The sequence below is a fragment of the Apus apus genome, chromosome 9 (assembly GCF_020740795.1).
Source record: "Apus apus isolate bApuApu2 chromosome 9, bApuApu2.pri.cur, whole genome shotgun sequence".
Taxonomy (NCBI): Eukaryota; Metazoa; Chordata; class Aves; order Apodiformes; family Apodidae; genus Apus; species Apus apus.
Window position 1 is genome coordinate 4,371,045 of NC_067290.1, and position 15,342 is coordinate 4,386,386.

A 15,342-nucleotide genomic window follows, 5' to 3' on the forward strand; every position below is an offset into this window, starting at 1 on the left:
GTGTGATCCGTGAGAAGTGCTGACACTGATCTGTTAGCTGTCTGAGGCACGAGTGTTTTCCCCTCAGCTACCCTTCATTGACTCCATTGGCACTGATTCTCTTCTAGAAATGAGTAAGCAAATGAAGAGATGCCTGTGAAATCTGCTTTTTGGGTCAGCATTAGTTTTACACCAGTTGCCCTGCATTTTAGTGACAGTGTGGCCTGTCTGTGCTGGAGTTTGTGTCCCCCACATACATGTGTCGTGCCAGCTCCAGAGTCTCTTTGGAAGGGTAAAAAAGAACAGTTGCTGATTCATTGCTTGGCATTTTGTTACACGTTTTGTATGAATTTCAAGGGCTGAGATAATTTCCTCAAGTTTTGAGCTATTTCATGAAGCGTGCTTTAAGGCCAGGATAAAACCTGTACTTTTAATGAGGAAGGAATTGAACAATTAACATATTTGGAATAACAAAATAATCCCAGTTTTGCATAACCTTGCATGCTGACAGCACAGTGCTGGTGATGTGCATGTTGGGCACGGTGCTGGCTTTCTGTGGCAGGAAATCTAGATCTACTTTAAGATCAGTAGAGAAAACCAAAGCCTTTCCTGAATACTGGAAGAAAAAAACAGCCTGAAATCTTCCCATCAGGATGTTTTATTGCATGAACTACCTTATCTTGCAGAAAGCAGTAGGCTCTCAGATGAGCACAAAACAGGAGGTTGCTTAGCAAATGAAAAATGAGTGCTCTGAAATTCTTCCTGAAAGCTTTTTTATTTTCCCTCCTTAGCTTGAGGTTTTGAAAGTTGGGGGTTTATTTTCCCTTATGTTGTGTTTTGTTTTTGGTATTCAATCCTGAAATGGTATAAGTGGGGCAACTCAAACCCACACAGTGTTGTTTTATATCAAACGTGATGTGATGTAACACAAGGTGGCACAGCAGAACCTAACAGTCTGCATTAGCTAAGGCAGATTCAGCTGGAGATGTGCCTCCCACATCTTCATTGGGATTTGCACAGCAGGAAGTGGAGCAGACTTGGAGCTGTGCAGCAAGGAGGGTTTTATTCCACCCAGTTTTTCCTCCTACCCTGCCATACCACCTGTGTGACATTTGGGTGTGCGTGTACTTGTAAATAATGAGTTTTTATCAGCTACATTGCAGGTAGGTGCAGTGGCTGCTGCTCTGATTAGGTGTTGTGATAATCAGTCCTAACAGAATTAATGAGGTCTCGGGAATCCAAGAAAGGTCTTTATTTAGCACTGTAATTAAGTACATTTGGAGAGTCATTAAAAGCAATAGCAGGTGTGCAAAAATGAGAAAGAAGGATGGCTTTGTAATGGACTAGTGAATGGTTTTGTTCTGAGACAGATGGTTTTTCAATTTGTAACCTCATGTCTCTAAGTCTCTCTGTTCTGAATTTATTCTTCTGCATCAGGATTTTATGTTTATTCGTATTCATGTTTATTTTTTTCTGGGTCAGGTGGACTTATTTTTGTGATGGGGATAGTAATTAGGATGATACCAACTCTAAGACCCTGTTACAGCCATGTCTTTTGTGCCAGGAGACCTGCAATGTACCCTGAGCTGGACTTGAGTAGTTGGCAGGGCTTTGTAAACCAGACAGATCTTTTAGAAGGTAAAATTGGTAGGGATGTGGCAGGTGAATATCAGTCCCCAGAAGGTTTGATCCTTATGTTTAAGTTTTAGTTTCTGAGAGGTCCAGTTACATACATTAAGTGCATTGAAGTACTGATTTGTTTCTGTAGAAAAATGCATTTTAAATCAAATGAAGTCATGTTTTGTGAAAACATCTGCGACTCCATTGTTCTCTAGGAAAGATTTTCTGCCTTAGTGTGTCATGTGTGCATGTGCATCTCCTCAGGGCTGAATCTGGCTAAGCGTTCTATAAATAATAGCTTATTATTAAGGGATGTTATTTATTAATAGCAACCTCAAACTAATGCCAAGAGGGCCCTATTTGTAGGTGTCCCCTTTGTGCAGGCTGCTCTCCAAATAGGATATATGAGCCTCTGCCATAAGCCACACAGGTTTAAGAGGGTGGATTTACACCTTGTAACAATACTGTGGTAAGTCTGAAGACAAACACCCTCCCTGAGCAAGATAAATACAGATGTGACAATAGTAAAACTCTCCTCTACTGGTGTCCTCTGTGCTGAGCTCGGAGTGGCACATGGGATTGGCCTTCAGTACCCCCAGGTACGTATCCCATGTCCCCAGGCCATGCCATGGCACAGTCAGCTGAAGAGAGGTGGTTTGGGATGGGCCATCTTCAAAATTGCAGCATACTCAAAAAATTGTGAGATGTGCTCTAAAGCTTGCAAGTCTTGGATTTTGTGGGATTGTGGAAAAGGTCAGGTATGTTCTTGCATATGCATACGTATATGTATATGAATATAGATGTCTATATTTACATATAATATGCCTATATATATGAAAATATATATGTGTGCACACGCACACACATATCCATGTAAAAAGGACATGGGGTTTTCTAATTACTTTCCACTTCTGCTGTTTACCTTCTCAAATTCGTGAGGCTTCAGAAATGTAATGTCTATGGATATATTTGTTTATATATTAACAGAGATTTTCATCTAAGCATATGACTCTCAACAGCTCGAGCTTTAGGAAATGCTCTTCTTTTAATGAGCTTCAAAATAATAATGTAAGAACTGCTGACATGCTTTCAACCATAGGCTAGACAGGTAATATTCACACTAGCCCTCAATCTCTTTATTATCTTGCTGTCTTGGCATTACCATATGTATCTTAATACACAGTTAAAATTCTATTTTTTAGTAATTAAGTAGCATTTTATTAGCCCATATCTCCTTTATCACTTCTAGAATCAGTCCTGCTTTGAGATGCTGAAAATGTAACTGAGACTTCAATTATGAGGAATTCTTTAGCATCCTGACCAAGAATGAGTAATTGAGGCTAATAAAATTTAACATCTTTAGAGCACCTAGAACTGAAATTCTCATTAATGGCAATAATATACTGTGCCTCATTATGCTTTTTTTTTTTTTTTTTGCCAGTGGGTTAATAATGCCTGAGATGGTCTCTTGACAACATGGCTTTCGTAGCGTTAGCACTGAACGTTAACGTTAGAAACGTGACATGTTTCATTTTACTTGGTAGTTACCCAACTTGATTTATGGCAGGGCTATATTCCTGCAGTGTAAATTATTCTCTCACTTAAAGCTGGTATTGCATAGCTAATTTTTTTTGCTAGTGCAGTGACACTCTTGTCATGCAAATCACGATGGTGAGCAGAAAAGTTGGGCAGGGACAAGGTAGGGGTTTGTAGAAGATGCTTCTTATGCTGCAAATCATTCTGCTATGTTTTCTTATTCTTTCTCCAGTCTGGAAAAGATAAAATTCTAATTTATTTTTTTTTTTATAGTGTTTGTCCTTTATTAGAAATTCTTTGGCAATAGATTCTATAGAATCAAGGAGATTGCTTTGTCACCACCGACCTCCCCTCTTCCCTGGCAGCACTAATGGCCATTAGCGTTAATTATTTAGAGCTCCTTGTTTTGCACACAGAGAGCAGCGATCGATGTGCGACGCCAGGTACATGCTTGTGTACCCCCTGACTCCAGGACTTTACCCCTCATCCTTGATCCAGCCTTTGATTTTATTCAGCACAGTGTAAGCAGCTCTATTTAGAAAACTCGATGGTTTGGTTGGGTTTTTTTTATCCAGGCAGGAACTTTTCCTCTGTAAATGTTAACCTTGTGACACAGTCTGAAATGGTTCTTTTCTTGTCTTTTTATTCCTGTCCTGCTGATTTTCAGCTGTTGTGCATTCTGGACTTGTTATCATGTAATGGCAAAACCAAATGGGTCACCTTTTCACCTAGACTCACCTCTGGCTGTTTATTGCTGTTCAATATGGATGGTCAACAGGGTGTCCTGATTGGAAATGTTAAGCAATCATGAGAAGTGAAGATCTAGACAGTTGTTATTTCCTTTCCTGTTCAAAACCATCCCAAAATTGAAACATGTTGAGCAGTAGCCACAGACATGGTAAGCAGTAAATAAGATGGCTCTTAGCAACTTCAGGCACCTTTGTCCTATGGATGCATTGTTCAAACTGGTGCTGAATTGTTCCAACTTCAGTTGTAAGTGTATCTTTCAATGAAATTTCTTTTTCTTTGTGGTGGAGAGAGAAGTGTTCACACCAACTGGCCTTCCCATAACTAGCTGCTCAGATGGGTTAGCTGGATGACTCCTGTGGTGCCTAGAGAGAAGACTTCCTTGTGATGTAACTTTTGATCATTTTTATCCACTGTCTGTAGAACAGAGGGCTGTGGAACAGGGCATGATGTGTCTGGTGTCCATCTAGGTAAACTTTGAGCATTTGTGGCCTGCTGAGCTCTCACCAGAGTCAAGCCTGGGCTCTGTGTGGCATGGATTTGCAATCACATGCTGGGTAAAACAGAATTTGCCACATATTGTGGTCTTCCCATGTTACTTTGGTAGCATAAAAACAAATGGTTTCTCAATTTTTCCTCTGAAAACTGGGAGCTACTGCATGTTAGAAACAGCAACAGTTGGGGTGACTTAATAGTTTTGTCCATGGCTCCTTCCATGAAACCATTATAGGTAGAGTGAGGGTACTTCAAGCTTCCCAGCTCCAAGAGGGTACTTCCCAGCTCCACGCAAGACTGCAGAATTAACATCAGCCAAATATCATGAAATCAACTGGGTTGTGGCCTTACTTCATGGCCCACATCACTCAGAGCATCATACAGTGTCACGCAACAGAAATGCTGCTCCTGATGGGTAATGGCATTAGGAGTCAGTGCTGAAATCATGGTACAAAACTTGCTTAATGATTTCCATTTTTTCCCCTGTGTTACAAAACCTAGTTGAGCAGATGGATGCAGCCAGCTGTACATAGAGCTTTAGGGAGTACTGGGGAGAAAAGAGAAAGGATTTTGTTAAGATAAATGTAATAATCTCTGTGATAATTAGTTTAATTTAGATCCTTGCATCTGACTCATTTTTGACTAACCTTGTATGAAGCCTTTCTTGCCTTGCTGATGAGTCTGTGAATTTAGTTTGATTACAATCCCTTTTTTTGTGCTCATGGATTGCTCACTGATCACTGATATTTTTCATTAAGCAGTTGCTTTATTACATTGTTATTTAGAGGGGAGTAATTTGTGTTTTCTAATTAATTTAATTCCAGGCACATTTAGTAAGTAGCTACAATGAGCCCATTCAAGGGGTTTTAGGTCATATTGACATTGTTTACCAGATGTGCTCATTTATTTTAAAACACTGTTAACTCCGTGATGACAGCAGCTCTGTTTGGTTGCGTCACTCTTCCATCATCCCTAATCTGCACCTCCAACCCCCCTCCTAAAATGAGAAGATGCATTTCAAGTACTAGTGAGAGATGTCCATGGGCACTAAATCACAGAGGCATTATATTGCAAACTGTGTCAGTATAAACCATTACTATTCCATTATTGAGTTTGAGGGCAGAGCAGCAGGGATGTGAATGGCTACTCCAACCAGTGAAAAATGGGACAACACCAAAGAGATGCAAACTGGCTATTAAGTCCCTGCTTGGCCTCTTCTGAAAAAATAAAAGCGAGGGTTTGGGAAATAACAGGAAGGATGAGCATCCCAGGCAAGGCCTGGCATGGGCAGTGGCCTTGGGCAGAGGTGGAACACAGCTAACGTAATCAAAAGATGAAGGTTGTAGTTCACAGTTGTCACCATCCCAAACTTACAGGCGTGGGCAGTTGTTTATGTCAGAAGCTTTTCAATAAAACTCAGCATTTTCTTGCCAGTCATGCTCCCAGGATTTGGGAGTTAATCAAGCCCTTTGTGTTCGTTGCTGTTAAATACTGTATCCATCCCATCATCTGTGCATGAAAACTACTTATGCTACCTGTCATTTGCTCATTTGGCCTGCTGCATCAAGGACCAGGGCTTTTAAATGAGGCCCTAATTAGATGAACAAGTGATTTATTTATTTTTTACAGGAAAAGGTACAGGCAGGTTATTCCCCCTGACTATAAGCTTGTCCCATGAAAAACTACTGACACTTGTTAACGTGTTCTGCAGTCACTTATTTTGGTAAAAAGTCAATTACTGCTTGTTCTGCAGCAAAGTCTGGCACAGAGCACTGACACTATAAGATTGATCAGCCTCTCAAGGACTCACCAAACAATGGGCTTGTATACATTTTCTGTTAGGTTTTCCACTGTTTTCCATCTCTTTAGGATTGGAACAGCCAAAAATGAATGACAAACTTTGAAGGAAAGGTTTGTTCAGCAGTTCATACTTAGTAAATTTTAACAGTAATGCTTGCGATGCAACAAAATGAATTCTGGTACAATCTGAACCAACAGCCCAGCTGCATCTCAGCTTTATTTTTTGTGGGGAACATTTAAATTGCTGTAATAACTTTTCTGGCTCATTTTGGTCTGTTATGAGTGCATGCATGCACGGGGATCAGTTCTACCTATTGATTTAATGGGAAAGAGCATCTCTTGGAAAGGGAGAGTAAACATGTGTGCATGCATGTGGAAGGGGAGAGAGAGACAGAGAGAGAGAAAGAAGGAGACTCTCTGTGTGTTTATCTCTGTGATTAATGATGCCTGTTAGAAATGTGACTTGCCATGAACATTATTAGTGCTTTCCTCTTTAAGTGTATTATACAAACACAGGCACCGTCAGCAGAAATGAAGCTGCAGTCTTGATTGTTTAGTTCAAACAGTTTTGATGTTTCATTGTCCCTTGATCAGTCTGTGCCTGGAGGGGTATCAGCTATTGACCAGGAATGCATCAGAGTGATGTGCAGAGCACGGATATTCCTCAGAAGCCAAAAATACTTCATATAAAATACTCACTACAGTTAGGATCCCAGTCTGTGAACAGGCGGCAAAGTGAGCTCCGTTTATCATTTTTAATTGTGCATCTTCCCTGTTCAGAACTAACATCTCCCAAATTACCTTATAATGAGCTTCTTCCTAGGCAGATTTGTAATTCACTTGCATCACTTATTTATTCTCTCTATAAAAGTTAAGACGAGGGCATGGGTTTTAGCACAAGCAAAACACATAAAGTAGGAAGTATAATGCAGCATAAATGCCACATAAATCATATTCTAAAGACAAAAGCAGATTTCAAACATCTGAATTGCTGAGTACTTAATGTGGAATGTAATCTGTGTTTTGGTTTATGTTTGTTATCTGGAGTGCTACACAGAGCAAAATGTGGGGAGTTACCTCTCCTCCAACAGTGGAGAAAAAGGAAGGTGATTTGCAGAATGCCAGGAAAGAGCTTTTCCTGTGCTGTAGGTAAATCCCCTGGACAAGTGTCCCCTTGGCTGCTGGGAATTCAGCTATATGCACAGGTAGTCGATAGAAATCCCACTTGAGTTCTCTTGCTCATCACACAGCGAGTAAGAGGCTGCTCCAAAATGCAAAATTGTCCTTGAAAAAACCTTCTCTGGTGCTCTCCCAGTTGTTTCTTCCTTCGCATTGACTGCAACCTGTGTAAGCCCCCCTTCTCCAGGCTCCATACATCCCTCACAAGGGTCAGGACATTTGCAGTGCTGTTTTCAAGCCTCAGCTCTCTGAAATTGTAAATAACAGATAAAATCTCTGGCTTCAAAGATTTACACTTAGGGTGGGCAGGAAGGAAAGCGTGTGTTTTCTCAGTACTGATCACGGTTTTAGGGATAAAAGCTTACTCCTCTGTATGCTTTTGTTTTCCTTTGCCCAACCCATGCCCCCCCAGCTCAAGCCCCTGCGCATTTTCCTTTCAAAAATCAGTTTCTAGAGGAATACTTCTTAAAAAAAAATAATAAAACAATCAACCTGTTTCCCCTGCGCCGCCGCGATTGGTCCGATAAAAATCGCCGGGCTGATCGCGTCGGAAGGGAACAGCCTGAGCTTTAATTGTAAGCTAAGTCTCCCCTAATCCAGGGGAGCATTTGAGATTCTGCCCGAGTGTCGGGTTTGGGCGGCCGCTGAGGGCTGTGGGTTTCTCTGCCAGCCTCCCAGCTGCTGCAGCACCAGTCAGCAGAGCTGATGCAGCTGGAGCTCTCTCCCCCCGCTCCCGGCACGCGCTCGCTCTCCCTCTCCCTGGGCTTTGATTCGATATGAACAGACTGGTAACTCCGAGGCGAGAGGGAGAGCTGACATAACTCTGCAGATGGCTACGTCCGGATGATACACCTAGGGATTTGTCTTTAAGGAAAGGTAACGTTTAGATGCTAATGTTGATTTTTCCCTTGTTGCCATTTTTCAGGACTGCCGGTCCCAAAGAAGAGCCCAAAGTCGGTAAGCACTTTTCAGCTACTCTTTTTGTCGGTTTGCCTGCTTTGGAGGAGAAAGGCATGAGTTTGGTTTGTTTCCTTTGTGGGTTTTGATTGTTTTAAGTTGTCTTTCTTTTGCAACCATGATTACCTTGCACGGCTCTTGCTGCATGGGGAGATAAAGAGGAATATGCAGTACAGAAGGGGGACTTGTTTGCAAATAAAGCCTCAGGTTTACAGATCCTCTTCCCTGACTGATTGAGCTTCTCTGTCGTTTAACTTACCGAGAAAAAAAAGCTATTGTTTCCTTTTGGGAAGATGGAAGGCTCCACCTTCTTGCCAAATAGCAATTCCTGTTGGGTGCTCATGGGCACCAACCTTTTCCATTAACTCCCTGAGTTTTCCGGAGTCCCCCTTGGCTGAATTATTGACAGAATGGGAAAGCATGCACCTTGTTGAGAGAGACAAAGCACGAATGAAGCGTGATTACAGTTCCCTGGGAATACAGTGAGCTGGCCAGGTGCTTGCTCTGGAAGCATTTTCCTACTGAGCAAGATTGTGCTGCAGGTGTGAGATTCCATATTGTTTAAAACCACCCAATAGAACAGTATTTTCTTGGCTCTTCTGATCCTATTTCCATGTAAAGCTGTTACCTGGATGGTATGTTAGTTAATAGCAGTGAAGCATCATTAAAGCTCTGAGCATGATATTCTGGAAGAAATTAACATGCTTTTGTTCTACAACAGCAAAAAGACGTTTTATTTTTAAAGGAAATGGAATATTTAAAGCCTGAAAGTTACCAGTTATCTGTTGAGAGGGAGGGGGAAAAGAGATTTATCTCCCAGTAGCTTTTGGGAAGCAGGGCAAGTAAGGTCTTTGCTGTTGGAAGATGGTGCAAAACTTCACCAGTGGGTGCCAAAAACTCAGCCGGGCACAACCCACCTCGCCGCAAACCTGGGCAGGAGGTTTATGAAGGGGCTGAGCAGAAGGCTTCTGCTTTTAATAGGACTTTTCCGTTCATCCAAAAAAGAAAGCCCTGAAATAATTAATGTGATTCTGATGGCTCAGGGCAGCGCTGATTAAAGTCACGTGAAGCCAGGGCTCTACCGTTGTCAGCTCACATTAGTGTTGAGAGGCAGGAGCGCGGGCCGCGCTCCCTCACGGAGCACAGGCACGTCAGACCCCGCACGCTTCGCCGCTGTCATTATTTCAACCCTCCGTAAAACAGAAGCGAGTGTGTAAAATACAGACGTGCCTGGCATGTTTCTTTTTTCTGCCTGGACTTTCTATTTTTTCCCCAGTCAGAGCAGGAGTGGCTCCACTCAATCCAAACTCTTAACTTCTGTCATTAAACCGGCTCCAATCGATGAGTCTCGGTCTCTTCCAAGCGCAGAGGTCCCCGTGTGGAGGCTCCCGCTTTGCCACACGCACGTTCGGCATCAGGTACAGCAGGATCCTGCCGTGCCAGGAGCCTCTCTGGTCAGCAGCAATGCACCGTGAAAATCTGAGCAGCATCTAAATCCGTGTCAGTACTACCCTGCCACTGTGAACAAAGGGGCTGCTTGCAAACAGGTGTAGCCCTGCAACAGCAGATTCCTCCCTGCTCTTTGGTTTGAGGAGGCGGTCAGCCTTGGGAAAGCAGCTCCATTCCCTCATGTGCCTCTCCCAAACCCCTTTCACTTTGCCTTAGGGTCCCTCCAGTAACTGTTGCTACAGCCCTAGGCAGTGCTGTTTACTCTGAAGTGTAGGATTCAGAAGAAGCAGAGCCTGCTGTTCCCCCTGCCTCCACACCGGATCACTTCCATCAGCAATTAGCAGTGATGTTTTACTGTGCCGCATTGTGTGGCAGCTTTAATGAGTGACGGCTCCTCAGAGGGGCAGAGCAGAGTGTGCCGGAGCCAGCACATCCTTCACTCCCAGGCATGGGTGATGTGCGTGAGCTGAGCGCTGAAGCCTGGAGCAAAGTACCTAGAGGCACCCCTGTGCACAGGAGGAAACTGTCTTCGGATTGTCTGGGACGGATTTAGACCAACACAGGAGCTTTGTGACACACAAAAGCAGCGGTATTGCTGAACACCTTCCTTCCTCGGGTTAGTTGCAGGGCTGCTGCTCATCTGCAGGGTGAGGGGAACCCGGCCCTCTTGTCCGTGAAGATTCCCACTTGCTCTTGTCCTGGAAGAGGAGAGCCAGGCCTGCCCCGCTGGCACATTCCCCAGCTGAAATGCCATCTCGCTGCACCCTGCCTGGCATTTCCCAGGGCTCGTTTGCTGCACTTGCAGGTGCTGGGTGAATGTGGGTGCTGCCAGCTGAGCAGTGTGCCTGGGGGATGTCCCCAGCCCGACTCAGCTGGCTTGGCTTGAACCTGTTACCAATTCCCCTGCTCCCTTTGCCACACACAGGGGGAATATGTTCCAGCATTCCTTAATTAATAAATTCTCTGCAGTTAGAGGACAGCATACATCCAGGCTGGGAGCAGTTGGCACAGCCTTAACTTATGCTCATTCTTTGTTTCTTCTGCATCGGTGAAGACACGAGCTCAGGTCTCCATCCTCTTCCGCTTCGCTCAGCGCAGTGACAAGGCCTCTCTTGTTACTTCCTAACCTTTCCCAAAGCCCAGACACGCTCCCAACATACTGCCAATGGCTGTTTCTTTCTCAGACAAACCCTATTTTTAGCTAGCCACCAATCCCATGTTCCCAAAAGGCCAACTTCACCCTGCTGGATACCTCCCAGCAGGGAGGAGGTGTTTTAGCCCCCTGGAGAGGTTTGTTAGTGATGGAACTGTGATCGCTTGGGAATATTTTTCTGCCTCGAGCTTAGTTTTCCTGAGCTGTGTTTACAGCCTTTGTGCATCTTCTGATGGGCTTTGCTCTTTTGCTCAGTTTTGAAGGAGAGTTTTTCAGCCTTTGTGAAAGAGCCACATCAGTAAAATAAAGGTTCCAGCCACACATGGGACTGGGCACTCCCAAGTTCTTTCACCTTCACCCCCCACAAGGACACGCTCACAGCAGCTCTCTGTGCTGCTTGTTTGTTTTTAGTTTCCCATTGATTCTTTTTTAGATGAAAATGGAGAGTATTTTTGTATCGACTGTCTGAGGATATACATTTTCAGCATGCAAGTTCTCTAGTATAGCAATTTCCTGTGCAGTTATCCTGGTATAACATGGATGAAAACTAACTTTTTTTTTTTTTCCCCCTTTTCTTTTTTTCCTTCCTTCTTGCTTGCCTCAATATGCTCCACAAGGGGGCAAAGATTCCCATTTCCAGCTTGCTTTGCTGTTGCTGCCAGGACCAGCTTCTCCAAGATGCTCTAGAGCACAAAATCTGCAGCTAGATGATCAGAAGATGGGATCACTGTAGGGGGAAGAAAGTGCTAGGCTCTTCCAAAAATCTTGTCTTGTCTTTTGGGTAGAAATAAATACATTAGCAGCATAGCTGAACTGGGGCCAAAAATGCAAATTCTATATACAGCCTGTCCCTGACAAGAGACTTGCCACCTGTTTCAGCTGAATGGGCAGCACTTGGGGCTCTGCTGGTGTCCCGTTTCTCTCAGGAGGAGAAATTGGTTCCTCAGCAGGAGTGTTTGTACAACACATCCCTTTTCATGCAGAGACCATTTCCCCCCCCCCCAACACCTTGAAATGCAGTGGGAGGAAACCACAGCAACTCTTCCCTCTTGCAGTTTTCTGCCTGCAGAATCCCGTGCCAAAAAGCCGTGGTGTCCATCCGTGCTGCAGGACCTGCTCCCTGCCACCATCACCTCTTCTGCTCTGGGTTCCTCTCTGCCTGACACAGACACAGTTGCTTCTAATAATTAGTGTCCCATTGCTGCCTGCAGCCACCTCTCAGCCAGGCCATGGGCCTTGGTAGTTTTAGCAGTCACTCTACAAACTAACATCTAATTACTCTTTTCATTTAGCATGAATGACAAACTGGTCACTGCTTCGTAGGTATTTGTAGCATTTTCCAGGCACTAGGAGACTTTTGTAAGCAGTTTTCCTCCAGTTTCCTTTTGAAAGACAACAGCTTCAAGCTCGCTGGATCCCATCGTCTTTGCTGTTTTCTCCTCTCCCTGCAATCAGGGGGGGATGTGGTGCTCAGTGTGGGCTCACTCAGCTTCTCTCAGGGAGAAGCTTCTTTTCAAGTTGGCAAATGCAGTGCCTTGGGCTGAAAATGGGATTGCATGGAGGGGGGGGGGAAGGAATCCTGGAAGGCTGATGTATGCCCAGCCCCTGACCACTGCTGCCCCCTCTTCTGCACCATTTTCCCCCACAACTGCACTGGGAAATCCGAGCCAGGCTGATGTTCTGTTAACCTCAGCCAGTGGGAAAAGGGCAGCTAGAAAACACTTGCTTCCCAATGTTATATTTTCGTCACCGTAGGTTTTTCAGCATGAGCACCAGACAGTTGTAGCAAAGGTACAGGGAAGCTGGCACAGGCCACCCATGTCAGTCCTGGGGAGCTTGGGTAGGGCATTAGAAGCTCCAGCCTTCCACACACGTATGTTGGCGTGGCTGTAAATACAGCTTGGTTTTCCCATCACCTCTATTTAGTGGCATTGTCTGCCTAAATGGACTCAAGGTTGCCATCATAGTCATTATTGCTAGGTGCTTTTGGCCAAGAGTCTTTCTGGCAAGTATTTATGCTTTTGACCAGCTCTGGAGAAGACCATAAGCAAAAGGAGGGATCCTTTTGCTCACTTGGGCAGATCAGTGCCCCATGCTCTTGTAGCTACTGTCAGAAGTCAGTTCTGCTGATCTACTTTGCACTGAAAGACATGATGAACACCTCAGGTGAGGTCTGAACTGCCTGCACTGCAGTGATCTGTCACCAAACAGCCCCATGCCCACCTGGGCCTGATTGAGCTGTTTTCCTGCCCATGTGTGAGCTGAGTGAGCTGGACTGTCAAATCCAGACCAAGAAGCATTGGTCCCAAATGTAGGAATGAGGCAGGAGATAGAGAAAACCATCTTTTCTTTGGCATGTCATCTACTCATCTCTCTTGAGCAAGCTCCACCTTTGCACTAAGGTACAACCTTCACCTGGGCAGTCCCCACTGCAGGAGCAAAGGAGTGAGCAGGGCTGTCAGACCCCAGCAAGTCCTGCTGCTTCTGATATGCAGAAGTTGCTCAACATGTGGCAAGAAGTTTGGCCCCAGACCTTTTTGGCCTCATCTGATGATGTGAAAGTTGATGAATATTATCTTGAATTAATTTAATTGCATATATTTATTGTTTCCAGGGTTGTCTGTTCCCCTCTTCAACTCCTAAAGATAAATGTTTCAGGCTTTTTGCAGGAGTTCTGGTTTGGATTAACAACTGTTCCTCTGAAGAAGTATTTTTTTCTTCCAAAATGTCTGTGTATTTGCAATCACAACTCAAGTTTAATTAGAGGTGGTTTTACTTGAGATCCCCTGACGCTTCCATTTGCAACCCAAATATGAAACAGAATTTGTAGTTTGTTCAATAGTTAGATCTTTCATATAATGAAGTCCAAACTTTTCCTTTATAAATCAGAAAGTTTTCAGAGAGTCCTGAACAATTCCTCAAAGGCTGAATAAAGCTTCACATTTAAGTCCCTTTACTCCAACTTCTGTAAACCAAGTCTTTCCAGTGAAATTGCCCTGAAGTTTCACAGGATGCTTGTAGTTATTTTAGTAGTTTGGCCAAATAAACAAAACAATCCAGATGGCTGGACTGAGAGTCATAAAGTGTTTTTTTTCTTTTCTTTATTTTTAAAGTTACAAAGGAGTGATTATCCACAGCATAGATGTTTTAAAATGGCTTCATTTAAAACCTGAAGGGCTGCATGTGAATTAGCTGCTTTTACCACTTAAAAAGCTAAAAATGTTTGAAATTGTTTCAGATATTTGTATTTGAGAGTCTGCAGATGAGTAATCACAGCAGGTACACCTTCTTCAGAATTTCTTTAAAGGACAAAGGCAATTTCACATTCTAGTCAATCAAGGTATCATTTTAAAAAATGCTGGTAGTGGATCAACAACTGGAATGTAAGGCTGTGAGGTCAAAGTCATTTAGGCTCTTGGAGCTGTGTTTTTTTTTTCTTCAGTGCAAACCTAAAAATACATGCAACTTAAAAACAAACCCCAGAAAACGTTATTATTTAGACTCAAAAAGAGGGTGCTTTTCTCTGGTGACTTTCTTCTCTGTAACTAATTCAGCCCTGCTATGATGCATCATTGGCTGCCTGCAGTTTTGCATTCAGAATAAAGGAAGGGGTCCCCAGACCTCTGGGCACCTCAGCCCTCCATGCTGATCTGCTTTGTATTTGCCACTGGTTTTTCTCCCAACCCCTGCTGCTTGATTTTCTATGGAGAAGTCCCTGAAAGCAGAGACTCCCGTTGCAATGTTTTCGGGACCCCCATGCCAGCAGGAGGCTTTATGTGTTCGTCTGAGGCTTCTTGGTCCAAGTGGCTGACCCTTTTTTAGCCAGAAAATTGTGGATGTTGTAAAAACAACCTGTAGGATGCTCTTTCCAGCCACCCTCTGTTTCACAGCAGCCCCAGGAACGTGCCAGTTCCCTGTGCTGGAGCAGGTGGGAGATTGGACTCGACCTTGATGCCAGCCAAGGTCATCTGAAAAGAGCATTAAAAAGCATTTGCTGTACAGTTTGTGGAGCTCTCGTTGAGGGAGGATTTTGCTGCATGTTGAGTAGCACAAATCCTAGCAATGCAAATGTGACTTGTGCTTCATCTGAGCACACTGTTGTGAATTTGAGGTAAGAATTATGTACCCTGCTTAGCTAAATATTGAGCAGACAGAGCTCAATACTGCTTTTGAATAAGCCTTGAATTGAGGCGGACGTATTTTTTTCCTGTTTTAATATGCTCAGTTAAAACAAGGAAATCAAACTGCAAATAGACATTTTCACATTTGTGAAGGTCTGTTGTAATCCTGTGAGTGCTCTGGGAAGCAGAGACATGAAAGTGGTGCTCTGTTGTCCACCCACTTGTGATCTGGTGGTTGCAAGAGCTGCGGGGAAAAAGTGATCCTTCACAGTAAGGGCTGCACTTGCATCTGGTTTAGAGGGACTG

General features: G+C 43.8%; 1 protein-coding gene across 32 annotated transcripts in view; it reads left to right on the forward strand.

Moving 5' to 3' along the window:
• The window catches only part of MAGI1 (membrane associated guanylate kinase, WW and PDZ domain containing 1), a 342,557-nt gene that overhangs the window by 295,904 nt on the left and 31,311 nt on the right, over nt 1-15,342 (forward strand). For all 32 annotated transcript variants that reach the window (XM_051627257.1, XM_051627258.1, XM_051627259.1 and 29 more), the window contains one exon: nt 8,282-8,313. In XM_051627257.1, coding sequence (XP_051483217.1) covers nt 8,282-8,313 — 32 coding nt within the window. The remainder of the gene's footprint in view (nt 1-8,281; nt 8,314-15,342) is intronic.